The 25,247-nt window shown below is 56.0% G+C and overlaps 1 protein-coding gene across 5 annotated transcripts; it reads left to right on the top strand.

Moving 5' to 3' along the window:
* The first annotated feature begins 2,874 nt into the window (after nt 1–2,874).
* On the top strand, nt 2,875–20,381 carry TOP1MT (DNA topoisomerase I mitochondrial). 5 transcript variants are annotated; one of them, XM_068525584.1, is made up of 14 exons: nt 2,875–2,975; nt 4,231–4,349; nt 6,427–6,548; nt 7,439–7,561; nt 8,042–8,229; nt 8,886–9,030; nt 9,324–9,467; nt 9,709–9,894; nt 11,752–11,820; nt 12,093–12,207; nt 12,696–12,823; nt 13,294–13,388; nt 19,612–19,761; nt 20,247–20,381. In XM_068525584.1, exons 3-14 carry the CDS (start codon nt 6,483–6,485, stop codon nt 20,347–20,349), a joined length of 1,512 nt encoding a protein of 503 aa, XP_068381685.1. In that variant the 5' UTR covers nt 2,875–2,975; nt 4,231–4,349; nt 6,427–6,482; the 3' UTR covers nt 20,350–20,381. The 5 variants fall into 5 exon arrangements, with proteins under 5 accessions (XP_068381685.1, XP_068381681.1, XP_068381683.1 ...); XM_068525580.1 differs by having other exon boundaries at nt 2,875–3,223; XM_068525582.1 differs by lacking the exon at nt 7,439–7,561 and having other exon boundaries at nt 2,875–3,223.
* Nucleotides 20,382–25,247: the final 4,866 nt, after the last annotated feature.

Below are 25,247 nucleotides of genomic sequence, written 5' to 3'. Positions count from 1 at the left end.
TGGGTTCGAATTGGATTTCCCTGATGGGTAAGGATGTTGAGCATCTTTTGTGCTTAGTGACCATTTGTATATCTTTGGAGAAATGTCTGATCAGTTTCTTTGTCTATTTTTTTTTTAGTTGGGTTATTTGTCTTTTTATTGTTGAGATGTAAGTGTTCTTTATGTAGTCTAAACCACAGACTCATCAGATACATGATTTGCAAACATTTTTTCCCTTCCTGTGGATTGTCTTCTCATTTTCCTGATGGTGTCCTTTAAAGCACAAAAGATTTGAAATTTTGATGAGTCCACTTTAGCTGTTTTATTTTTCCTTGCTTGTACTTTTTTAAAAAAAATTTATTTTATTTTTGGCTGCGTTGGGTCTTCGTTGCTGTGCACGAGCTTTCTCTAGGTGTGGCGAGCGGGGTCTACTGTTCGTTGTGGTGTGCCGGCTTCTCATTGCAGTGGCTTCTGTTGTTGCAGAGCACGGGCTCTAGGCTCGTGGGCTTCAGTAGTTGCGGCGTGTGGGCTCAGTAGTTGTGGCGTGTGGGCTCAGTAGTTGTGGTGCACAGGCTTAGTTGCTCTGCAGCATGTGAGATCTTCCCAGACCAGGGATCGAACCCGTGTCCCTTGCATTGGCAGGTGGATTCTTAACCGCTGCGCCACCAGCGAAGTCCCTGTTAAATCAGAATGTGAGTCTTCTAACCTTGTTCTTGTCTTTCAAGATTGTTTTGGATATTCTGGGTGGCTTGTATTTCCATGTGAATTTTAGGATTGGTTGTCAGTTTCTGCAAAGAAGCCAACCTTTTGATGGGGATTGGGTTTTTCTGTGGATCACTTTGGGGAATATTGCCATCTTAGCAAAATGAAGTCTTCCAATCCATGAATATGGGATGACTTTCCATTTACTTAGATCTTTAATTTTTTTCAGCATGTTTTGTAGTTTAAAGTGTACAGATTTTTTACTTCTTTGGTTAAGTTCACTCCTAGCTATTTTCTTTTTTTGGTGCTACTGTAAATGGAGTTGTTTTGTGATTTTCTTCTCAGGTAATTCACTGCAGGTGTAAAGAAAGAAAACCAATTTTTGTATATTGATATTGTACCCCACGACTTCGTTGAATTCATTTATTAGCCCTAGTAATTTTTTTTTTTTGTTGTAGAATCTTGTGGGTTTTCTATACACAAGATCCTGCCATCTGCAATAAAGACAGTTTACTTCTTCCTCTCAAATTTGGATGCCTTTTATGTCGCTTTCTTGCCCCTGTGCTCTGGCTAGAACCTCCAGGACCGTGTTGAATAGCAGTGTCCAGTTCTGATCTTGGGGCCGTGGCACCTTTGAGTGTGGTGTGGCTGTGGGGTCTTCAGCTGCTCTGTCTCAGGTTGAGGAGGTTCCCTCCATCCTAGGTTGTTGAGTGTGGATTTTTGCTTTTATCTTGAAAGGGTGTTGGATTTTTTTGTCAGTTGCTTTTTCTGCATCTCTTTAGAGATCTTATGGTTTTTGTCCCGCCACATTCCCGTTTACAAAATTGCACAGTCTGAATTTAAAACACAGTGGCTTCTGCATTCTGTGGAAGGAACAGTGGGCCTGGGCTAGAATGTACGTCCTGATTTTAGAAGGATTATAAGGGAGAATATATGCAAGGTCTCTAAGCACGCCTGGCAGAAGGTGGGCCTTAAGGAGTGTCAGCTGCTGCAGTCCTAAGGCATGTCCAGCCAGTGGCTGCGTGGCTTATTCCAAAACGGTGGTGACCGCCGCCATGGCCCGCCTGGGTGCTGAGATCCAGCCCTTGCAGCCATGCAGCTGTGTGCCAGTGCTTCAGCCACCAGATGTCAGCGGGGACTGAGGAATTGGTGGCAGTAGTGGGGGTGAGAGAGGATGTGGGCGTGCCTCTGCTGAATCCCTCTGGTGGCAGGAGGCATGGCAGGCGTGCCTGGGCCTGCTGTGCACTCGCTGGGCGGACCCTGACAGGTGGGCGCGGCGTGTCCGCTTCCCACAGCCCCTAAGCTGCGTCTTACAGATGCAGGAGAGCTGGACACCTGCCCAGGGTTGACAGATGGTGGAGCCCTGTCCACTGCTGGCTCAGGGCCCGCGGGTGGGCATTGTGGCCTGCTGCAGACCAGGCCTGGCCCTGGAGGGCTTGCAGCTGGATCATGCTGCCCAGGGCGGAAGCGGGGGTCAAACCCAGGACAGTGAGTGCGGGAGGGAGGGTTCAGCTGCACAGGGGTGAGAGGTGAGGGGCTGGTCTGCAGTGATTGTGTTACAGGACTTGCAGGAGGCCGAGTGGGCCTGGATGGAAGGCGCCCCTGGTGTTTGCACATTGTACCCTTACACAGCTTCACCTGTCAGGCCCTCTGACAGCGTGGAAGTGCCCCTCTTCCATGTCTGGCCTGGTGTGCCCGGCGAGCGTGTGATCACAGAGGACCCACCGGGTGCCCTCGGGAGCTGGGGGGCGGAGGGAGGTGGGCAAGCGCTGAAGCCCTGTGCCGGCCCCTCGCGCCGCTCCCAGGCGGCCTTCCGGGGGGAGCCTCGGGCCGGTCATGGGGCCGCGTGAGCGTCCCGCAGCTCTGGGCCAGAGCTTTGGGACCTTCGGGACGGAGGGGTCGGCGGGACTGGACTTGAATCCAGGGCCTGTCTGCAGCGTCAGGAGGCTGGCCCGAGAGCACAGGGAAGCGGGCGCAGGAGCCAGGCGGGGACAAGGGACCGCGCGGAACCGCCCTGGCCCTGCCCGGTGCTGCTGTGCGGCCCCCAGGAGGCCGGCGCGGTCCCCTTTCACCCGCCGAGTCCGCCCAGTGCGCCGGGCCGGGGCGGGGCGGGGCCTGCGACCAGGCCTGGGGGGCGGGGCCTGCCCGAAGATGAGGGGCAGGGCGGGTGCGCTGGGCCTTTGCACATGGTGGGCAGGTTCTCGCTCCCGGGGCTTCGGAGGGCGGAGCGCAGGGTGCGCCCCGACGCCCCCCCGAGGCCCCCAGACCCGGCGGAGGGTCGTCAGCTGAGTCCGGTAAGGTGGCCGAAGACCTTGGGCGGAGGCTCAGGAAGGGCGCATCCCTGCTCCTCCCAGACATCTGACCGCTGCATCCGGGCGGGATGGGAGCGCACGTTGCTCTTCGGTTTCCCCAAACGGGATCTGAGACCACAGATGCAGCACGTGCCGTTTCCTGACCGCTGGACCACACGTGCCCCGTCTCACCCCTGCTCCCCCGGGGGCCCCCATTTGGGAGTTTCTTCCCCCACTGTGGTTTTGTTTTGGTAAGCTCTGTTGCTCATGTAGCTGTGCCTAGCCTAAGCACCCTAGTGTTTGGTTTTGAACTTGACATGTGTGTGGTCTCACACTGGCCTCTCATTCTACGTTGGATTCTCAGTTCCTCCACTTCCAGGAGCTTTGGTCCATTCATTCTCTTCACGGGCACGTAGCCCGTAGCCCGTGATCAGTTCCCCTTAGTGGCTTTTGTGCTCCGAGCTGAGGCTTGCTTCTGCCCACAGTGCTCCCAAGCTCTTTCCTGGGGGATGTGGGCAGAGGCCCTGTGGTCACATGGGGGGTGAGTTGTGGCCGGTGTGGAATAGCGCGAGGGAGGTGGGGATCTCCTGTGCGTGAAATGCCACCTTTCCAAAGAGCAGGATGGGTTCACACCCGCACGGGGCTGCGCTCAGGGTTCCTGTTGGAGTTCTGACGTCATTAACTGAGTGCTTCCAGATGGCGTCTCACTGCGGTCTAACTGGTCCCCTTCTGTGACCTAAGTCCTATCAGTACTTCCACTTTACAGCCAGGGGCCAGAGACTTGCCATGATCACGGAGTCCCGTCTGCCTCTGGGGGCTCGGGCTCTGCTGGTGGGGGTGGGGGGGACGGCGTCCTGGGAACAGAGGGGTCAGGCCCGAGTGTGGAGCTGGGTTGCAGTGGCCGCTTCGCTGGTGCGCCCTCACTAGATGCATTCCAAAAAGAGCTGCGAATTACAGTTGCACAAGATTGGGAAAGTAGGTTGGAGCCAGACCTGGGGACTCTGGGGCGGCCCTGAAGGGACCCAGCTGGGGGAGCCTCTCTGCTCCTTTCCCTCTGGGTCAGGGAGGTGTGGTTGTTTAATGAGAGGCGTGGTCTGAGGTCAGGCAGGGTCAGTCCCCACACCGCTAGTGGGATGACCCCTCCTGTTCCTTACCTAGCTCATCTGGGAGGTGGTCACGGGGCGTCCAGAGGGATGCGCGGGGAGGACCTGCGCGCAGGTGCGGCGTGAGAGTCGGAACCTTCTTGTGTGTCCTCCAGGTGGGAAGAGGAGAAGGAGAGCCCAGGCGGCGTGAAGTGGACGCAGCTGGAGCACAGAGGCCCGTGGTTCGTACCCCCGTACGAGCCGCTTCCTGAGGGAGTTTGCTTCTACTATGATGGTGAGGACTGCCTGGGTGGCTCGAGTGACTGTGGCCAGGGACCTTCTGCACCTGGTAACTGGTGGCCACCCAGGCCTGCTCCGCTGGTGGCTCTCCCACCAGGGTCTGGGCTGACCCGTGCACCTGGGAGACACTGGCCCTTTGCTCAGGAGCCAGGCCAGGCTGCTTCCAAGTCTGCAGTTCAGAGGCTCCCTGAGACATCAGGGGGGCCCTGCTTATCTGCAGCCTGGCACCTTCTCAGAACTGCCGTGCTTGGGGGCGCGGGGGCTGCACATCCAGTGCCCGATGAACCAGGTGGTGTCCTTGAACTCGCCCAGCTTGGTTCTGCCACCCCTGCCTTCCTGCTGTACTGGCATGGCCCACGTGGGCTTACATCCAGGAGGACCTTCTGGGTGAGGGCCTGAGCCTCTGGGTCCCTGGGTGTTTGGAGCAAGCTGCCTGCGCTCTCCCAGCTGTTACCGTGGGCATGTGCTGACTGGCCTGACCCCTCACTGTCCCTTCCCTGGCCTCTGGCCCTCATTCTCTCCACCCCTCTGGTTAGGAGCGTCAACTTAGTTGTTTTTTTGTTTTGTTTACTTTTTTGGCTGCGTTGCTGCGCGCGGGCTTTTCTCTAGTTGCAGCAAGCGGGGCTTCTCTTATTGCGGAGCATGGGCTCTAGGCGCGCGGGCTTCAGTAGTTGCGGCGCGCGGGCTCTAGAGTGCAGGCTCCGTAGTTGTGGCGCACGGGCTTAGCTGCTCCGTGGCATGTGGGAACTTCCCGGACCAAGGCTCGAACCCATGTCCCCTGCATTGGCAGGCGGATTCTTAACCTCTGCGCCACCAGGGAAGCCCCTTCTGCTTAGTTTTGTGCTGCTAGTTTGACCTGTTTCCCCCCATTTTCTGCATCTCTGCTAGGGTAAGCCTTCTGAAGGCGGCCCTCCGCCTCTCCTGGGTCAGACCAGGTCCTCGGCAGGGCATGCGCGGGCACTGCACACAGGCCAGCCTTGGTCGCTGGCAAGTTGTCCCAGCTCCTGCAAGGCGCTGCCACAGGGAGGCCTTTGTGGACGGCAGGGAGGACTGCCTCCCCTCCTTCCCCTCCTCTCTCTCTGGGGCTCTTGTAGTGCTCGCCTCCTTGGGGGATCTGGTGACCCCGTGGGCTCCTGCTGGGTCACACGTGCCTGTCCCTGGGGGACACTCGGCCAGCACACACAGCCACGCTTCTTCTTCGTTCACTGCGACTCCATCGATGTGGGTGTTGGTTTAGAATCTGGTTTTCCGAGCTAGACTAGATTCCGTGACTGTCAGAGCCTGCCCTGTGCCTCGTGGGCACCTGGGCGGCCCAGCCATGGGAGGGGACGCTCGCAGGGCAGGAGCTGAGCCCCTCGGGCTTTGGCTGCTCAGCTAGTTCTCTGTCCTCCCGAGAAGCTGGTTTGGGGAAGAGTTGTGCTGTTTTATCACTAGTGCCTTTTTCTTATTATCAAAGTAACGCATATTTGTTTTTCCAACGTTTGTGATAAAAATTTTCAAACGTACACAAGAGTTGAGAGAACTCCGTGGTGAAAGCCCCCGCCCCCCGGCCTTCGCGCTGCTCTGCTGGATCTCTGTCCCCCGCTGAGCCGTCTCTAACGCTGATTCTTGGAGTAAAATGTCGGAAGTCATTGGGCAAATGGGAGGGTGTTTAAAAGGTTGCAGCTGCTACAGTTATTCACATCTTTCTGCTTTGGAGCCTTAACTTTTGTTTTATTTTTACATTACGTGGCGATGTGTGTCCTAAAACTTCTCGTGTTTTTGAACTGTAAATTTCCATGTAAGTGTAGCAGCAAAATAAATCATTAAAGCAGTATAAATGTGAGCAACTCTGGCCGTTGACGCCTTCTGCAAAGGCCTGGCCTGGGCTCCAGGACGCTCACAGCCGCACCTGTGCACGGGTGTGGTTGTCTTCTTAAATTTAGAGCCTTCTCCTGAACTACAAAAAGTCAGCCATGTTACGATATAATACAACGTGTGTAACAAAGCGCGACTTAAGGAGCAGGATGTTGTGGGCCGGAGGGTGAGGCAGGGTCGGCTCCCTAAATCAGTGTGTCTTCCGGCGTCTGCAGGGAAGCCCGTGAAGCTGAGCTTAGCAGCTGAGGAGGTCGCCACGTTTTATGGGAAAATGCTGGATCACGAATATACAACAAAAGAAGTTTTCCAGAACAACTTCTTTAGCGACTGGCGGAAGGTACGTGCTGCGCGGCCCTGGTCTCTTGGTGTCGGCCTGCTGCTGTCGGACGGTTGCCCGCCCTCACTTCTCTCCAGTGGCTGGAAGGGCAGGCAGAGCCAGGCTTGGAATCTCCAGGAAAGGGCGGTTGCGGGGTGCCAGGAGTGGCATTTTCTGGCCCCCAGGAAACAGAGATACGCGTTGGGAAGCTATCCGAAGATAAGGTGCTAGTTGTTTTTTCTTTTCTCATTAAAAAAAAACTGGGTTCTGTGCACATCTGCACTCATCTTGGCTACACCTGTGGACTCTGCCCCGAGAAAGCGCAGCCCAGACCCCCTTCCAGCTGCTTTGGGCAGGACACCAGCGCCACGTGTGTCCCCTTCCCGGCTGGCGGGCACCTGGGTTCTGCCGCCCGGTGTGGTGCGGCCTCACACCTACCTCTGCAGGGACCTGGGGCCCAGGATGGTGGGGCTGCGGGCTGTGTGCGTGTGGCTGGACTGGGGACCGCCAAGCACGTGTGCGTTCCCACCGCGCGTGGGGCGGTGGGCCGACTTCTCTGGTGGTGAGTGCCATGCACAGCCCACGCGGCAGCCAGAAGGGGCGGTTCTTCAGATGCGGCCACGTGGCCCAACTCAGAAGGCCGCTAGGAGGAAGCACCGGGGCCTCAGCTCTCCGCCTGTCCACCTGCACACCTGGGCCACCTGCCTGAAAAGGCTCTCTTTGGGGGACAGCTGCAGAGGCTGCTGGTCGGGGTGGCCTTGGTGTCTTTGCCCAGAGTCTGCTCCTCCTGCTTCTGGGATGTCACCATTCCCTGTGGAGTGGCCCCCTGCCGCGGTGGGGGAGGGTCCCCGCTGCCCCTGTGACCGTTGCCTGTGTTGGATGTTGAGAACGCGTGTCTGATTTTGGGGCAGGAAATGACAGCAGAAGAGAGGAAAGTAATCAAGCACCTGGACAAGTGTGACTTCACGGAGATCCACAGATACTTTGTGGACAGGACGGCCGCCCGGAAGGCCCTGTCCAAGGAGGAGAAGCAGGTCGGGCTGCTCTGGGGCTCAGTCTGGCTTGGGCCCCCGGGGCCTTGCGTGGGAGGCTGCTGGTATGCAGAAGACGACCCCCTCCTCTCACAAAAGCCGTTCCTGTGGGATTCTTCTAGACGAGACCCCCGACACGGTGTGGTGAAGGGGCCTCTCTGATTCCGCTCCGTTATTCTCAGACACTTCTGAGTTACGTGCCCCTAAACGCATTTAAAAAGTGCTCCGTCCAACCAGAGCACGGGGGGACAGTGGCCCCGCCATGTGAACTAGTGGCTCCGTAGTTCATGCTCCGTGGTGACAGTGGACCAGCACAGCTGCGGCCGGGATCTGGGGGGCAGGCGCCCCACCCTGCGCTCGGCCTGCCTGCCTTGCTGGGCCTCCCGGGCTCCCGCAGCAGTGAAGGGGCTGTGACGAGCCGTGGGCACCAGGCTCGTCCTGTCTCTTCACCACTAATGCCTACACGCTATTCTACGAACGCAGAAGCTCAAAGAAGAGGCGGAAAAACTTCAGCAAGAGTTCGGCTACTGTATCTTGGACGGGCACCGAGAGAAGATCGGCAATTTCAAGACCGAGCCCCCTGGGTTGTTCCGGGGCCGCGGTGACCACCCCAAGATGGGGATGCTGAAGAGGAGGGTCCTGCCGGAGGACGTGACCATCAACTGCAGCAGGTGCACGTGGGGCGCGGGTGGGTGGTGTTTGCTCCCGCCTCTAATGCGGGGAGTGGGGCCCGATGCAGGGTGTGTCTCTGTCACTCCAGGCTCTGTGGGCCGGGTGGGAGGGCACCTTCCCCACAGATGGACGCTCTGCGGCAGCCCATGTGCTGTTTGCTGAACCAGCCCTTGTCACTCTGCCCCTTGCTTGAGATTTCACTCCACCAAGAAAGCGTGTCCGTGTCCTTCCAGCACAGTTTTCCATAGTTCAGGTGATCGAGATGGGCTAGTAACACATGAGCGTTTGGAACTTACGGGCCACGCTCCAGCAGGAGCTTCTGTTCCTCCGCTGCGTGGACCACGGCCGAGCCGGGTCGGCAGAGGCATCCTGGGAGCCCGGGCCCATCGGGAGCCCAGTGGCGGCTTGTGTCCCGTGGAGCTGCCGAGCTGGCAATGTGTGTGGCCTTGGGGGCGGCCGTCCCGGGTCACGTGTGGGAGCAGCTCTGAGCGAGCCCCTCACATGCCTGGCGACACAGAGGCCGCGACGCGAGGGTGTGGCCTGGGCGAGGAGGCACCTGTAGTGCCAGCGCAGTCGCAGGAGGCGGCGGCGTTTGGCCGGTGTTTCAGGGAGCAGGGTCTTGGATTGTCGGGTTTGGGTCACTCTCCTGCTGCAGGGACTCCAAAGTACCTGAGCCTCCGGTAGGTCACCGGTGGAAGGAGGTGCGGTGTGACCGCACGGTCACGTGGCTGGCGGCGTGGACAGAGAACGTGCAGAACTCCATCAAGTACATCATGCTGAACCCCAGCTCCAAGCTGAAGGTGAGCCGGCTCTGACCCGCTGCCCCCCGGCTGGGGCCGGGCCGCTTTGGCAGGGAGTCCCTGAGGTCATAGGCGTTAGCAGGCCAGTTTTGAAGTGATATTGTGTCCAGCGGCCATTTGTCTTAATTAAAAAACAAGGAATTTAGATTTACACTCTCTTTAAATTTCGCTGAGTTTGGAGTCTGCCCCCGGCCCTGAGCCGAGCAGGTGAGAGCGGGCCCGGGAGGAGAGTCGGCAGTTTCCTGTTTGAAGGGATCACCAGGGTTTTCTCTGCTACTCACTCCCTTCGTTAGGGGGAGAGAGACTGGGAGAAGTATGAAGTGGCTCGGCGCTTGAAAGGGGTTGTGGGTGAGATCCGTTCTCAGTACCGGGCCGACTGGAAGTCCCCAGAAATGAAGGCGAGACAACGCGCTGTGGCCCTTTATTTCATCGACAAGGTGCGGATGGTTCCAGGCTTTCCCGCCTGCTGTTCGCAGATGCTCTAGTCGGTCTCAAAGACCTGGTTGGACGGGCAGCTGGGGGGACCGTGGGGCTCGTGTGTCCTGAGCCGGAGCCTCGGGCAGGTGGAGGGGTGGGTGTGTGCCTGAGTGCGTACATGTGTGCGCCCGCCTGTACGTTGCGTGCCCGAGGGGGCGTGTCCGTGTGTGCGGCGCGCCCTGATGGGCCCCATCCGCCCAGCTGGCGCTGCGAGCCGGGCACGAGAAGGAGGAGGGCGAGACGGCTGACACGGTGGGCTGTTGCTCACTCCGCGTGGAACACATCCGGCTGCACCCAGAGGCCGATGGCCGCCCATACGTCGTGGAGTTCGACTTCCTGGGAAAGGACTCGATCCGCTACTACAACAGAGTGCCGGTGGAGAAGGCGGTGAGTGGCTGGTGTGGGCAGTGGGTCGTGCCCCACGCTCACCCCTGAGATCTGGGCCCTCTCTTTCGGGGAGCATCAGGGGAAGGCGCAGGGCCACGAGGCCCATTTGCCTGTCCCGTCAGGCGTGGCTGCAGGGCCAAACACCCGGAGGCCGAACTGGACCTGCCCTCCAAGGCGCCAGCGCCGCCACTGCTCTCCTGGTGGGTTAGGGTGGCATTCTAGAGGCCAGGATTCCGAGAGCAGGGTGTTGGCAGGGCCGTGCGCCCTCTGCGGCTCTGGAGAGAAACCTTCCAGGCCCCCTGGCGTCTGGAGGTGCCCGTGCATCCTGGCGCGTTGGCTCGAGGCTGCAGCAGTGCAGCTCTGCCTCCGTTGTCCCCGCGCGTCTGTCTCTCTTCTTGTGAGGACACGGTCCTGTCGGAGGGCCCCCCGACACACACTGTGACCTCATCTTGACTCATTGCATCTGCAAAGACCCCATTTCCGAAAAAGGTCACGTTTTGAAGCTTTGGGAAGGACGTGAATTTGCGGGGGGCACTGTTCACCCCAATGCGCCTGGGAAGGGTCTTCTGGCCGCTGGGCGTGCAGCTCGCTGTGGTCACTCTGGCGGTGTCCCCGGTCTCTTCTCTGTGAACGACGAGGTTCAGGGGTTGAGCCTGCTGGCTGACCGCCATGCCCACGGCGCCTGGCCTCGCCCCTGCCGGTGGAGGGGCGGATGAACTCGGGGGGTTAAGTCTCTGGTTTGCAGAGGGCTCTGAAGGGAAATCAGGATTTCCACTCCTTCTGGAGTGACGATCCCTAGAGTGTCAGTCGCCCTGGCCTCCGTCTGGGTGGGCCCCGTGTCATAGCAACGAGAGCAGACCCAACACTGACCACCTGCAACTTACACACACCTTACACACAGACATGGCTGCCCGCACACAGAACGGGAAGTTTGGGGAGACCGTCGAGGGTGACAGAGAAACGCCCACTCGGGAGGGGCTGCACGGCGTGCCCAGGCATCTGAAATCTGTTCCAGGGCATGAATTGGTAGGGAGCCACAGGTGAGGAAAGGGAGAGGCTTTCCTTGGGGCAGGAGAAGGGGTTTTAGTAACAGAAGATAATCACCACGTGTCTCAGTTCGGGCCGCTCTGATAAAGTACCCGGCCTGGGCGCCTCATTAACAGCGTTTCCGTCTCCTGGTCTGGAGGCTGGAGTCAGGGGCTGTGAGCCGGTGAGGCCCCTTCCTGGTGTGGCCGTGCTTTCTCACTGTCCTCACGTGGCAGAGGGTGAGGGAGCGCTGGGGCCACTTTCCTAAGACACTAGCCCAGTCAGGAGTCGGGGGACTCGGGGGCCGCGGTGCCGAGAGCGGGGGCTGTTCTGGTCGCTCTGGAGCTGGACACCTGGTGTCCAGCCCTGTGGGGCACACGCAGAGCGGCATGGAGAGACAGGCCCAGGCTGACACGAGCCGGGAGGACATTTGCGCTCCCTTAGCAGGACGGAAAGGAAAGTAAGGGTGGAGGGAAATTGGACAAAGGGACCTTGAAGGTCCTCTGAGGCGCTGTGGTGTCGGGCGAGTCTGACTGTGGACGTGGGGTCACCTGGAGGGACCCGGCGCGGGTGACGGAGGAAGGAGCCAGGGTGTGCGTTGTGAGGGGACGGTGCCAGCCTTGCGACGGACAGCAGCCTGGACACGTGGCGCGTGACCCTGCGGTGGTGCTGACTGCTCCCTGGGAGAAACCCCGTCTGCTGGTCTCCCAGTTCTGTCGCACAGCTGGCCCTTCGGGCCCCTCGTTTACCTCCATCTCCTCGGCCCCAGGAGGCTTCTTCCTGCCCAGGGCACGAGGGGGTCTTTGTAAAGGCTTCTTCTCTCTGCCGCAGGTGTATGAGAATCTGCAGCTGTTCGTGGAGAACAAAGGCCCTGGGGCTGAGCTCTTTGACAGACTGACCGTAAGCCTGGGGGGCTCAGAGCAGTGCTGATGGGGTGACCCAGGGCTGCCAGCGCAGCCCGGCCTGTCTGCGTCCAGAAGGGCCAGGCTGACGCCACGGCGCGAGCGTGAGTGCCGACTGGCACGTTCTCTTGCACGAGAAGGCTGAGGGCCGTCTGTCTAACCACCAGCTTCCTTCACCCAGAGGTGTGGGGCGGGGGGCCGGGAAGAGTGCTATGAAACTGTCCCCAAAGGAGACCACGTTTTGAGACCCACCTTCTTCCCTGTGTTCAGACCGCCAGTCTGAACAAGCACCTGCAGGACCTGATGGATGGCCTGACGGCCAAGGTGTTCCGGACCTGCAACGCCAGCCTCACCCTGCAGGGCCAGCTGAGAGCGCTGACCAGAGGTGAGAGTCCCTGGTGTGGGGACAGGGCACCTGCTTGTGTGCTGGTGCCCGGCTGCTGGGTTGGTACGGAATGCCTCGGGGCCGGTGTCCAGGGCGGAGTGGCTCCCCTGGCCCGCGGGGACGGGTCAGGGATGTGCGGGTCCCCAGGCCGAGCCGCCCCTGCAGGGCCACCCGCACGGTTAGGCCCCCTGCCCGGTCTCCGCGTCTGCTCCTCCGCAGAGTCGGTTTTGAAGCGCCTGTCCAGCTCTGCGTGTCCCCCCATCGCGTGCGGGAACCCACCCTCTTCCTGCCACTCCCACCCCCAGCGGGGGCTCCTGGACGTGGGCCCGATGCTCTCGGGGGGCTCTGGGGAGGCCTCTTCTCTGCCCCTGTCGTGAGGCCCTTGGGCTAGGTGCGGACCCTGAGCCCTGTCCTGTGAGGTCCTTCCTCGGGGCGGCGGCGGCTGTTGGCCTGTGGCTGCCGCTGTGTAACAGGCTCTTGTTTTCTAGCTGAAGACGGCGTAGCCGCGAAGATCCTGTCTTACAACCGAGCAAATCGGGCCGTTGCCGTTCTCTGCAACCATCAGCGGGCAACTCCCAAGACCTTCGAGAAGTCGATGCAGACCCTTCGGTCGAAGGTGCGTGGCGGGCGTGGCGGGAGGGCCTCTGGGGGCGACTGTGCGGCTCCCCTCCTCTGCCCTCCCTGGGACCGCACGGCCCTCGGAGGTGCTTGGGCACATCAGGGTGCCCGGGGCCAGGTGCTGGCCAGGAGGGGAGAGCCGGCTAAGGGAGGGCCAGAGGCTGTCCTGCGCGGCCTTCTGGTGTGGAAGGGCCTCTAGCCCAGGAGGGAGGTCAGCGGAGCAGGGGGGCCGGGTCTGGCTGGAGCAGGTGGTATGTCTGGGGCCTCTTGGCCTCACCCTGTCCCCTGGCCGCAGAGTGACCCATCAGGGCCAGCGCTCCGGCACCCTGACTGGGCGGATGGGTACCCAGGGGACCCGGTCAGCTGGGCCCTTTTGGGGCCTCGGGCCTGCAGGCTGTGGCCGGTGGTCCCTGGGGCTGGACTAGGGAGGGCAGGAGCAGCCCTGACTGGGTCCCTCTTCTTCTGCAGATTGAGGCGAAGGTGAAGCAGGTGGCCGAGGCCAAGGCAGAGCTGAAGAAGGCAAGGGCCGACCACAGATCCAGAGGGGACAGCAGGTCCAAGAGGCAAGTGTCCGGAGGCCCCAGCCCATCCAAGTCACGGGGTTGGCAGTGAACCTGCTTTTCTCTTCCCCAGTTCTCTGGTTTTCTTTTCAATCATATTTTCTGATTCAAAAAATACAAACTATATTTGTGCCAAAAGGTGAAGCAGTGCAGAAGTGCAGGAGGAGAAGCGCCTGTACTCGGGCACCCGAGCTCCGGGCCGCGTGGGTCTCTCCTTCAGAGGCTCTCGGCTCTTGGCTGCGGGCGAGCGGTTCCGGCTCGTTCACAGAGCTGCACAGCCGTCGTCACCGTACATTTTAGAGCGTTTCCATCACTGCAGACAAACCCCCTCCCCTCCCCCAGCCCCTGGACATTCGCACAAATGGAATCCCACCATCTGTGGACCTTGTCTGGCCTTTTTTGTTTAGCGTAATGTTGCTGAGGTCCACCCGTCAGTGCTTCAATCGCCGAATATTCCGTTGTGTGGCCAGACCACGTTTCACTGTCTATGTGTCTGGACGTTTGGGTGTTTCCACTTTGTGACTTTTGTCGTAGAATTGTTGGGTTACTCTGTAGCGCCAAGGTTTAGCATTTTAAGAAAGCGCCACCTGTTGTCCGCCGCGCTCACGTTCTCACCAGCCGTGCACTGGGTCCCAGTTTCTCCACATCCTCGCTGGCACTTTTCTCGTCTTCCCTCTTTTTGGTTACAGCCCAGCGGGTGTGGGTTTGGTTTGCGTTTCCCCGATGGCTAACAATGTGTGAGGATGTTTTCTCTGCTTATTGGGCGTTTGTGTGTGGTCTTTGGAGAAATGTCTGTTCAATCCTTTTTTGGTTTTTCAGTTGAGTTCTTTGTTTTTTTTACTGTTGAGTTATAAGAGCTCATTATTCACTCCAGATACGAGCACCTTTTCAAGTATATGATTTTTTTTTTTTTTTTTTTGGCCGCACCACGTGGCACGCAGAACTTCCCCAACCAGGGATCGAACCTGCGCCCCCTGCAGTGGAAGAGTGGAGTCTTAACCACTGGACCACCAGGGAAGTCCTCAAATATATGATTTGAAAAGACTCTCTTCAATTCTGTGTGTTGTCTTTTTACTTTTTTGGTAGTTTCCTTTGAAGCACAAAAGTCTTGGTAAGTCTAGTTTTCGTTGCTTATTCTTTAGGTATCACGTCTAATAAGGCTTTGCCTGACCCGAGGTCATAAAGATGCATTTCTAGGTTTTCTTATAAGAGTTTTATAGTTTTAATGTTTACATTTAGGTAGTTGATCCATTTGGAGTTATTTTTTGTATATGGTGTGAGGTAAGGATTCAACTTCATTTTTTCTCATGTGGACACCCAGTTTTCCCAGCACTGCTCCCACTAGCTGAATGGTCTTGACACCTTGTGGAAGATCAGCTGATGGTAGGCGTTTCTGGGCTCCGCTCTGTTCACGTTCATCTGTCTGTCTGTCTTCCTGCCAGTACCATTCAGTCTTGATTCCTGTAAGTTTGAAATCAGGAAGTGTGAGCTCCAATTTGGTTTTCTCATTAAAGATTGTTTTGGCTATTCAGGGTCCCTTGAAATTCCATCTGAATTTTAGGGTTGGCTGGTCAGTTTCTGCAGGGAAGTCAGCCTGGATTTTGATTGGGATGCGTTGACGCTGTAGGTCAATTTGGGAAGTACTGCCTTCTTAACAAGGCCAAGCCTTCCAACCTGTGAACACTGGGATGTCTTTTCAGATGCACTGTTCTTCTAACATTTCTTTTAGCAAAGTTTTGGAGGACAAGTTTTGCACTTTTGGGGGTTAAGTTTATTTGACAGTGTTTTATTTTCGTTGCTGTTGTAAATGGAATGGTTTTCTTAGTTTCACTTTGGGGTTGTTCATTGCTGGCTTTGTTGCGTGTCCCCGAGCCCACCCACAGGTTCCATGATTCGCGAGGAGGATTCCCAGGACTCGGCATCGAGCTGAGGTTCCTCCCAGGGGCAGGACACACGGGCGGTTCTCAGGTCCTCAGGCCGCTGCGCACGACTCCTTCCCACTTCCTGGGCTCAGAGCCGGTGCTGCCGCCCTCCTCCCCAGGGACCAGGATCTCAGGAGTGTTCCCCCTCGTTGTTACAAAATCATGTTCGTGGCCAGTCATCATAGCTTTGCATTGCTTTCTTTCCCAGACCTTTCACCTGAGTTTTGTGCACAAGGGGCAGAAGTGTTGCCACAGAGAAACGTTTGTATGCATCTGGGCGAGAAAAACACACCACACCCAGGCGCTGGCGGGACGGACTCTGGAGTTTTCACAGAGGTTCCCGTGTTTATGTAACGTCCACGTGTGCACGGCTGTATCCTCCTGCTGATCCAGTGAGCAGCAGCGACAAGATGGGCTGCATCTGGGGGTCCACCTGCCCCCCTGCTGTGGGCTGCCCTTACCTGGGGAGTCTCAGGTGGAGCGCCGAGGCATCCCTGGGGCAGCTGTCCCTGTGACGTGCCCCCCTACCCCCTGCTGGCACACGTGCAGGATCCACCCTGGGCCGCGGGCAGTCTCTGCGTCAGAGACACACGGCCTGGCGCACTTGATTTCTGACTGCCCCGCCGGAAAAACGGGCCTTTTCCCGGGGGCATCTGCAGGTGACCCCAAGGTCCAGCCAGCAGCTACGTCTGCATGGTTAGGGTCCCATGAAGGGGTGTCCTGAATCTGCCACAACCCTGGGGTCTGAGGTCCAGTCCTGGAGCCTCCGTCCCACTTGCTCTCCTGCTGCAGACGGTGCTGGGTTTCTGCCTAGAGTCAGGCACAGGCAGCAAGACCCGAGATTCCCAGCAGACCGGCGGCTTTCCTGCAGCAGCAAAGTGGAGACGCCACAGGTCCAAGTCACAAGGCTTCCCGAGCCCTCAGTCGCTTGTCCATCCGGAGGTTAGAAGTTGATCTGCTCCAAAGGGCACACGTCAGGCCAGAAGGTCACCAGCCTGGGTCCCATCTCACGAGAGCGCGTTAGAAATCCACCCAGCTCTCCAGACTCCAGGACGTGTCTCCCTCTCGGGAGAACCTCCTTCCTCACGTGGTCTCCTTCCCCAGAGATGTCAATAGGCAAAATCAGAGTAAGAAACCATCGTTTATGGAGATGTGTTTGCTGCACTCAGAGTTTGAATTCTGACCCTCCCACAGGCTGCGGAACAAGGCTGTTGAGTCCCCTTGGCACTTTTCCTGGGCATCCTTTCTGATTGCGATGATTCCTCTGGCATTTATGAAGTTACAAGGATTTTCCTTTATTTTTGGCCGTGCCGTGCAGTGTGTGGGATCTTAGTTCCCCGACCAGTGGAAGTGCGGAGTCTTAACCGCGGGACCGCCAGGGAAGTTCCAGCCATTTTACATTTTACGTCAGCTTTTTACTCTACGTCCAGATGCGGTAGCCACAAAATACAGAGCCATTGCAAGAATTGTACTGTTTTTCTTTTTCTTTTATTTTTTTAATATTAATTAATTTATTTAGGCTGCTCCGGGTCATAGTTGCGGTACGTGGGATCTTCATTGCGGCATGCGGACTCTTAGTTGTGGCACGCATGCGGGATCTAGTTCCCTGACCAGGGATGGAACCGGGCCCCCTGCGTTGGGAGCACAGAGTCTTACCCACTGGACCACCAGGGAAGTCCCTGTCCTGCTTTTTCTTACTGCAAATTTTTTCAAATCCCTAGCAGGTAAACCTTTACAGGGTTAACGTTACAGCTGCCTGGAAAGATCCCAGCTGGAATGGGGGTTGGAGGGGGAGAGGGGAGAGCAGCAGTCTTTTCTAAAACTTTGTTCCAGGCTTTTCTGCTTGGAGGGGAGAGCAGTGTAAACTTTTAACATTTTTGGCCCATCCAGAGCTCAATTTTGGGAATTTTTGGGTCCTTTCTCCCACCTGGAGAACAGAAGCCCAGGCATCACCTGAGCTGTATTTTCCTCCCTCACTTCAGCCATGGTGGTCAAAAGCAGCCTGAGGATCCGAGCCCAGTCAGCTGGGGTTGGACCTGTCATCTCCAGGCTCGCCTTCTCACAGCAGACAGCAGCTCTCCTGCTGTTGCACACCGAGCGAGACTCTGGGCCACCCAGGGACCAAGGGCGTGTCCTGCCCCAGCCCTTCGTCCTTCCTTTCCAGAACAGTGTTCTTGCCGTGTTTCATGGGTCCGAGTGCTAGCGAATCCCACTTTCCCACTGACTCCCCAGACCCCCTGTAGGTTCGATGATTCCGTAGGACTCACAGGACCCTGCACGGTCACGGCTGTGACTTCGTACAGTGAAAGGTCACGTGGGCACCCTCTGCCTGGCACATCCCAACCTTCCAGGCTCCGGAGGAAAGCAGGAGTTCAGCGTGACCTGTACTGTTGGTACACAACTTTGGGCTCCGTGAGCCTCTCTTTTCTTACTGGTTAGGGAGATGGGCGCCCTCCCGACATCCAGCCTTGTAGGCAGGCCTTTCTCTCCAGGCTTGGTCGGGCCTGCTGTGTTGACTCGTCCTGTGCAGACCACATAGAAGTAGAGTTGATGCGTGTGGGTTGGTCTCACACCCTGCACCCCACTGAACTCACCTGTTTGCCTTAGCAGTTTCTTGGCGGATTCCTTAGGGTTTAAGATCATGTCATCCTCAGGTAGAGATAGTTTGCGTCTTCCTTTCCAACCTGGATGCCTTTTACTTCTTTTTCTTGCCTGATGCTCTGGCTGGAACCTCCAGCGCAGTGTTGAGGACAGGTGATGTGTGTAGGCCCCTAGTCTTGTTCTCACCTCACGGGCAGAGCTTTGACTGTTGAGGAGGATGTCAGCTGTGGGTTTTCTTAGGTGCTTTTATCAAGGTGAGGATGTGCCCTTCTATACCTTTTATCGAGTTTGCTTTTTTCCTGGAAGGTGTTGGATCTTGTCAGATGCTTTTCCTGTATCTATTGAGACGGTGCTGTGTTGCGCTAATTGGATTTCGGGTGTTACATTCTTGCATCCCAGGGGTAAATCCTGTTTGGTCGTGGTGCAGAATCTCTTCTGTACATCCCAGATTAGGCTTGCTGCTGCTGTGATGAGGATTTTTGCTTCTGTATTTACACTGGATAATGGTGTGTGGCTTTCTGGTGATGTCTTTGGTTCAGTGTCAGGGTGATGCTGGTCTCGGAGGGACATGGGAAGCGTTCTCTCCTTTTCTCTTTTGTGAAAGTTTGTGAAGAGTTGGAGTTAATTCTTCTTTAACCATTTGGTAGAATTCACCAGTGAACGCCTCTGGACTTGGGCTATTCTTTGTGGGAAGTTTTTAAATTGCTGAGTAGTCGCTTTGCCCGTGTTCCCTGTCGCATCAGCTCTGGTGGCGTGTCTCCCGGGAGCTGGTCTGCCCCACCAGGACACAGTCGTCTGTGGTTTCCCTCATCTTCCTTGTTTCTAGCGGGGTGCCCCCTTTTACTCGCGGCTGCTGTGGCTGTGAAAGCATGAAAGTTTCCTCAGGTGCAGGCAGGTGCTTTTTAGTCGTGGGGTGTGTGTGTGAGAATGTCCAGCCATTAGACCGAAGGGTATTCATGTTCAGTGGAAAATGAGGCTCCCCAGAGGCGGCTGCTGGGAAGCCTCGTGTGTCTTCCAGGAGGACTCGAGGCGCCCCTGCCCCTCCCCGCTTGGTGGCATCAGCAGCCGCCTGCCGTTTGCCGCTGGCACCTTGGCGTTCGGCTGGCGCTCTGGCGGCCACTGCAGAGCGGTGCCTGGGGCTGCGCCCACCCTTGTGCACAGCCTGGGGACAGACACCGCCTCACGCTCCGCTGTAGTGTCTGTCGGGGCCGCGCAGGCTTTGCGGCGTTTCCTCCACCCGCGGTCCTTCCACACGTGTCCAGGTGGATTCGGAGCCGGGGTTCCTGGAACAAGGACTGGGGTCGAAGTTCACGTGCACATGGATGTCGTGGCTGGGCCTGTCCCGTGCCCTCTGCAGGGTGCCCTGTCTGGCGTCTCAGGAAGGGCGTGTGGAGGGTGAAAGGAGGGTCCTGCCTTGATAAATCAGCTTTTCTCTGAAACAGTAGGAATAAGGACTGAGCATCTTTCACAGATGTGAAAAGGCTTTTGTATTTGATTCTGTCCTTTGCCCCCTTTTCTGTTCGCTTGTGGCCTTTGGGTGCTTCCTGTGAAGTCAGGTCTGGACGGATGGTCCCTGCTTCGTGCCGAGGGTGGTCTGCCCTGTGCTCCAGCCCCCTGGGACTCCCCCATCACTGGGCTCGCCTGGCCTGAGTGGAGCTGGGTGGTGCCAGCATGGGGGCTTGTGCCCCTCCTTCTCTCGCCAGCTTCCTGGAGAAGAGGGGACGGCTGCTGGAGAAGCTGGAGGAGCAGCTCAGGAGGCTGAGCATGCAGGCCACGGACAAGGAGGAGGGCAAGCAGGTGGCCCTGGGCACGTCCAAGCTCAACTACCTGGACCCCCGGATCAGTGTCGCCTGGTGCGTGGGCCAGGCCGCCGTGCCCACTCGCGGCCCCGAGGAGGGGACTGGACCCCTGAGCGGCCCCAGTTCAGTCCCCTGGGCCCTGTGGTCAGCACAGGTCCTTCCTGTGATGGGACCCGACTGGCTGGTGTGTCTAATGCTGAGTCCTGGGTCACTGGTCCTCTCTGCCCGAGAGCTCTGGGGCCGTGGAAGGCTGGGGTGGGACCCCGAGCTGCCCACCCAGCCACAGAGAGCCCAGCCTGCCCACTGCGGGTGGGGTGACTGGGTCGCCTGTGTGCCCCGTAAGCGTTCCCTGAGCACCCTGCCCGGAGGACACCTGGGCTGCACGGGGGGACACTGCCTCCTCCCTGTCCTCCTGCCTCCCTGCTGCCCTGGGCTGGTGGCCGTGCTGTGGGTGGCGTGCCCAGGAGGAGCAGGTTGGGCAGCCTGGTGCCCCGACCTCTGTCCCGCTCCTCCCAAGAACCCTGGTCTCCTCTTGGCAGGTGTAAGAGGTTTGGGGTGCCCGTGGAGAAGATCTACAACAAGACACAGAGGGAGAAGTTCGCCTGGGCTCTCGACATGGCAGGCAAAGACTTTGAATTCTAAATGAGCATCTCTGTGCCTCGTTGGAACTTATTTTTTTTCACCATTAAAGCAGATTGGGGAATTTTGTACAAAGTCGTGTCTTTTGTGTCATCACACAGAAGGTGGCGGACGCCCGGCCGGGTGCTTTCAAGTGTCCCCTCCCCCATCAGGTGTCCCCTGGCCTGGCTGGGAGCTGGCGTGGCTGCGTGCCTGGTCCCAGGCCCTGACTTGGGGAGGGCCCGACTGTCCCGTGAGAGGCCTATGCCTCCCACTCCCAAACTGCCCCAGCACCGGCCAGGGACCCCCTCAGACACGCTGCACCTGTTCTCTCAACAGATGGGACGGCGGGGCCCTGAGTGCCACTGAGCCTGTCTCTCCTGGTGGGTGGGTGGAGTCCACGTGTCCCCGAGAGCGCAGCTGGCAGCACGTGGGGCTGTCCTGAGTTCCGGCAGGAGTTGTGGTGTCTGTGCCCTCAGGCCGCCTGGTGCGGCGCACCCTCAGGGGCCGGTTTTGGAGTCACGGGGAAAGATCTCGGGTGGGGGTGTGGCACTCAGTGGCCAGGGACATGTGGGCGTGGCTGAGGATGGACGGGAGCGTCAGTGATGCGGGGTGGGAGGGACGTCCCTGCCGCAGCCAGGCCTGCGGTCTGCCTGCAGGCTCCTGGAGCTGGAGGTGGGCAGGGGCTGGGAGGTGTCTTTTTTCAAATTCTAGGTTGGGGGGCAGATAATTTTTCTTTGTAGTTTATAGGTCTCTGGCTCAAGAGGCATCTCATCTACACCCAGACCAGGTGAAACTCACCAGAGAAGAGCCTTTGGATGGGACTTCCGGGTGCCTTAGGGGTGGGCATGTTTTGTGTGGAAGGAAAAGTAAGTAATCGTGGCTACAGCGTGGAGTGTAGAAAACTAAGTGGTCCCAAGTCTGCAGATCCGTGTCATTCCCTGGGGCTCCCCCTGCCCTCGCCACTGTCTGCAGTGGATTCCCTGTTTACCGGACCCGCCCCCACCCCTGTCTCCCAGCTCCTAGTGTGTTTGGGGGTCTTCTTTTTGTAGCCTCCTGAAAAAAACTTTCATGAACAGCAGTGAAAAAATTTCAGTTTGCATGTCTGAAAATATTGTTATCCGACTGTCACACTGGACTCACAACTCAATACGCGTAAACTTACAGGTTGCAAATTATTTTCAGTTGTAACTCTCAAAAGCATTGTTCCATTGTCTTCCGACTCGGGACGTGCTGTTGGGAAGTCCCCGGGATCTGATTCCCGGTGCTCCATGGCCTCTGCTGTCTGGCCTGCCCCCTCTAAGGTCGCGCCACTGATACTCTTGTGTTCTCCACGTCGAGACTCGGCACCAGTTTTCCTTTGTTGTTTGTGGAGGGTACTGGGAGGTGCTTTTGCTCTGGTGATTCATGTCTCTTAGTTCTGGGGAAAAATTAAGATTATTTCTCTGATAATTTCATTCTCACCATTTTGTTTCCTTTTCTTCCCCCTAGAACTCCTGTTTGTCTTAATCTTTCTATCTTATCATCCACCTCCTTGTCTTTTTATTCTTTTAAAAAGATTTTCTCAACTTTACCTCTCAACCGTCTTACTAATTTTTTAAAAAAATATTTATTTTTATTTGGTTGCACCGGATCTTAGTTGCAGCTCGAGGGCTCCTTAGTTGCAGCACGCATGTGGGATCTAGTTCCCTGACCGGGGACCAAACCCGGGCCCCCAGCACTGGGAGCACAGTCTTAACCACTGCGCCACTAGAGAAGTCCCCTAATTTGTGTGTGTGTGTGTGTGTGTGTGTGTGTGTGTGTTTAGATTGATTTATTTATTTAAGTTTTATTTTTGGCTGCGTCGGGTCTTAGTTGTGGCATGCGGGATCTTTCATTGTGGCGCGCGGGCTCTTCGTTGTGGTGTGTGGGTTTCTCTCTAGTTGTGGCATGTGGGTTTTTTCTTCTCTGGTTGTGGTGCACAGGCTGCAGGGTGCGTGGGCTCTGTAGCTTGCGGCATGTGGGCTCTAGTTGAGGCACGTGAGCTCAGTAGTTGTGGCGTGTAGGCTTAGTTGCCTCGCAGCATGTGGGATCTTAGTTCCCCGACCAGGGATCGAACCCGCGTCGCCTGCATTGGAAGGCAGATTCTTTACCACTGGACCACCAGGGAAGTCCCCCCTAATTTGTTTTTAATTTTACTTATCACATGTTTTTAAGATTTGTTTCTTTCTTTTGAATTGTTCCTTTTAAAATACTGTTCTGTTCTCTTCTTTTTTTGCTGCAGTGCACAGCATGCGGGATCTTCGTTCCTTGACCAGGAATCGAACCTGTGCCACCTGCAGCGGAAGCGTGGAGTCCTAACCACTGGACCACCAAGTAAATCCCCTATTCTGTTCTCTTTTAGTGGACACCATTCCTTCTTGATCTCCTTGAGGTTACTAACTACCATCTCGCTCACCTTTTCTACATTTCTTGCACTATCTCTGTTTCCTCTGAGTTTGTAAAAAGCTCCTTTTCTTTGGATTGACCTCGCACGTGCATTGAGAACCTCCTCAGCCGTCTGGTGGTGGCCTTCCATCCATGGAGACGGGGTGGGGGCGTTCTGAGCCCAGGGGAGCCTTGCTGCCTCTGGAGCAGCTGAATGCAGTTGCCACTGAGGTTGGTCCTTATGGCAGGACTTTGTTGTTTCTCCGAGATGGTTCCTGTTCTCTGGTGAGGACCCTGCAGACCCGCCATCTCCAGTCATGGAGCCTTCCCAGAACTTCGCACAGCAAATTGGCGGGCGTCTCACCTCCGGAGGCCCCTTGGCCCCTTGGTGGACTCCTGCCTCTGCCTACTTTGTCTTCACAGGTACCGTGGTTCTTAATTACAGGCCCCTCCTACCAACCTTACTGTTTTAACTGGACATTTCATCTAGTTAGGTTTACTGTGATTATGAACCTATTTGGGTGGTTTCTACCATCTTACTCTGATTAGCTTTTTTCAGATTTTTCTTTTCCTACTTATTTTTTAGTTGATATAGTAAGTTTTTGTTCATTTTAAATTATTGCATTTTTTTTCTATTGGACTGGAAACATATACACCGTTTATATTTAGTAATTAAGGTTAAACTATACTATGCATATTTAAAGCCTAAAATTAAAGTGTGTTACAGCCCTTCCCAACAAAGGAGGATCTTAGAACCTGAAAGTCCCTTCTGCCCCCGTGCAGGGCCCAGTGGACGTCCTCACACACAGTGTGGGTTTACACTCACATTGATCTTCTTCTTTGCTCCAACTCCATCTTGTATCGAAGGCTATCATTCTGAAATCATTTTCTTTCTTTTTGTAGTACAAACTTTAGAAGTCCTTTCAGTGAAAATTGCTTAATGAAGAACTGCCTCAGATTTTACTTATTTATAAGTGTCTGTTTTCACCTTATCTATAAAAAATAATTTTGCTGGGCGTGCAGTTCTAGATGGACAGGTGTTTTCTCTCAATGCACTGAAGACACGAATCCACTGTCTTCTGTCTCTTACTGTCGCCTTGAGCAGTGTGATAGTGTGACTGTGATGGTGGTGATGGTGTGACTGTGATTGCTGGTGATGGTGTCTTTCTCTGGCTCCTCAAGGTCTTTGTCTTGCTGGTCTGTGTTCTCATTGTGTTGTGTCCAGGTGTGGATTTCTTTTTATTTATGCTGCTTCATATCATTATACTTCTTGCATCTGTGAATTTATGTTTTTCATTAAATACAGAGAAGCCTTGCTGGAACGCTGTGAGTGGGGTGTAAAGTGCAGAGTCACAGTACTGTGATTGTGGCACAGGGGCCACCAGAAGTTGTGGAAGTCCATCCAAGCAGTCAGGCCCTCCATTCTCAGCTGTAGGTTGGCACGACTTGCTGGCAGTTGTCCACTCTGGCTTAAACATTGAAGATGATGATTCTGGGTCTTGAGAATGGCTGGAACTTCCAGGACATAGAAAACAATTTCAACATTCTCTCCTTTAATTGATTGTTTCATTGGCCTGATTATGGGGAGACTGGTTGAGGTTAAATCTGGGGATGCAGACACTCACCTTCACCAGATGGGGTTGGCTGTTGTTTCTCTGCCTGGATGGCCTGTGGGAGAGGATCTGCATACTCACAGGGGTCAGTGTAGGGTCTTGCTGTATCTCCTCTCCTTCACTCTCTCCTCCTGGGATTCTTGTCACATCTACGTCAGACCTTATTCTCTTCTACAAATCTTTGAACATTTCCTTCATGTTTCCCATCTCCTCGTCCCTGTGGTATCCTGGGTCTCCATGCATGTTTCTTCCACTACACTAATGCTTCCTTCAGCTGTGTCTAATCTGCTACTTAACCTACCAATTGAATTCTATTTCAGTGATTATAATTTTCATTTCTAAAAGTTCTACTTTATTTTTTTAAAAATTTATTTATTTATTTATTTATTTTTTGGCTGTGTTGGGTCTTCGTTTCTGTGCGAGGGCTTTCTCTAGTTGCGGCGAGCGGGGGCCACTCTTCATCGCGGTGTGCGGGCCTCTCATTATCGCGGCCTCTCTTGTTGCAGAGCACAGGCTCCAGACGCGCAGGCTCAGTAGTTGTGGCTCATGGGCCCAGTTGCCCCGCAGCACGTGGGATCTTCCCAGACCAGGGCTCGAACCTGTGTCCCCCGCATTGGCAGGCAGATTCTCAACCTCTGCGCCACCAGGGAAGCCCCTAAAAGTTCTACTTTAAAAGCCTGCCTTTTCATGAGTGGTAGTCTCTTATTGCTTTCTTGTCACTGTGTCTGTCTTCTTTTTTATTCTTTTTTTAAAATGGAAGTATCGTTGATTTACAATGCTGTGTTTGTTTCTGGTGTACAGCAAAGTGATTTACACTTTTTATATATATATATATATATATATATATATATACATACACACACACACACACACACGTTTTTTCATATTCTCTTTCATTATAGT

The sequence above is a fragment of the Eschrichtius robustus genome, chromosome 17 (assembly GCF_028021215.1).
Source record: "Eschrichtius robustus isolate mEscRob2 chromosome 17, mEscRob2.pri, whole genome shotgun sequence".
Lineage (NCBI taxonomy): Eukaryota > Metazoa > Chordata > Mammalia > Artiodactyla > Eschrichtiidae > Eschrichtius > Eschrichtius robustus.
The sequence above is the reverse complement of the archived record's forward strand: the minus strand, read 5'-3'. Positions and strand labels throughout refer to the sequence as shown.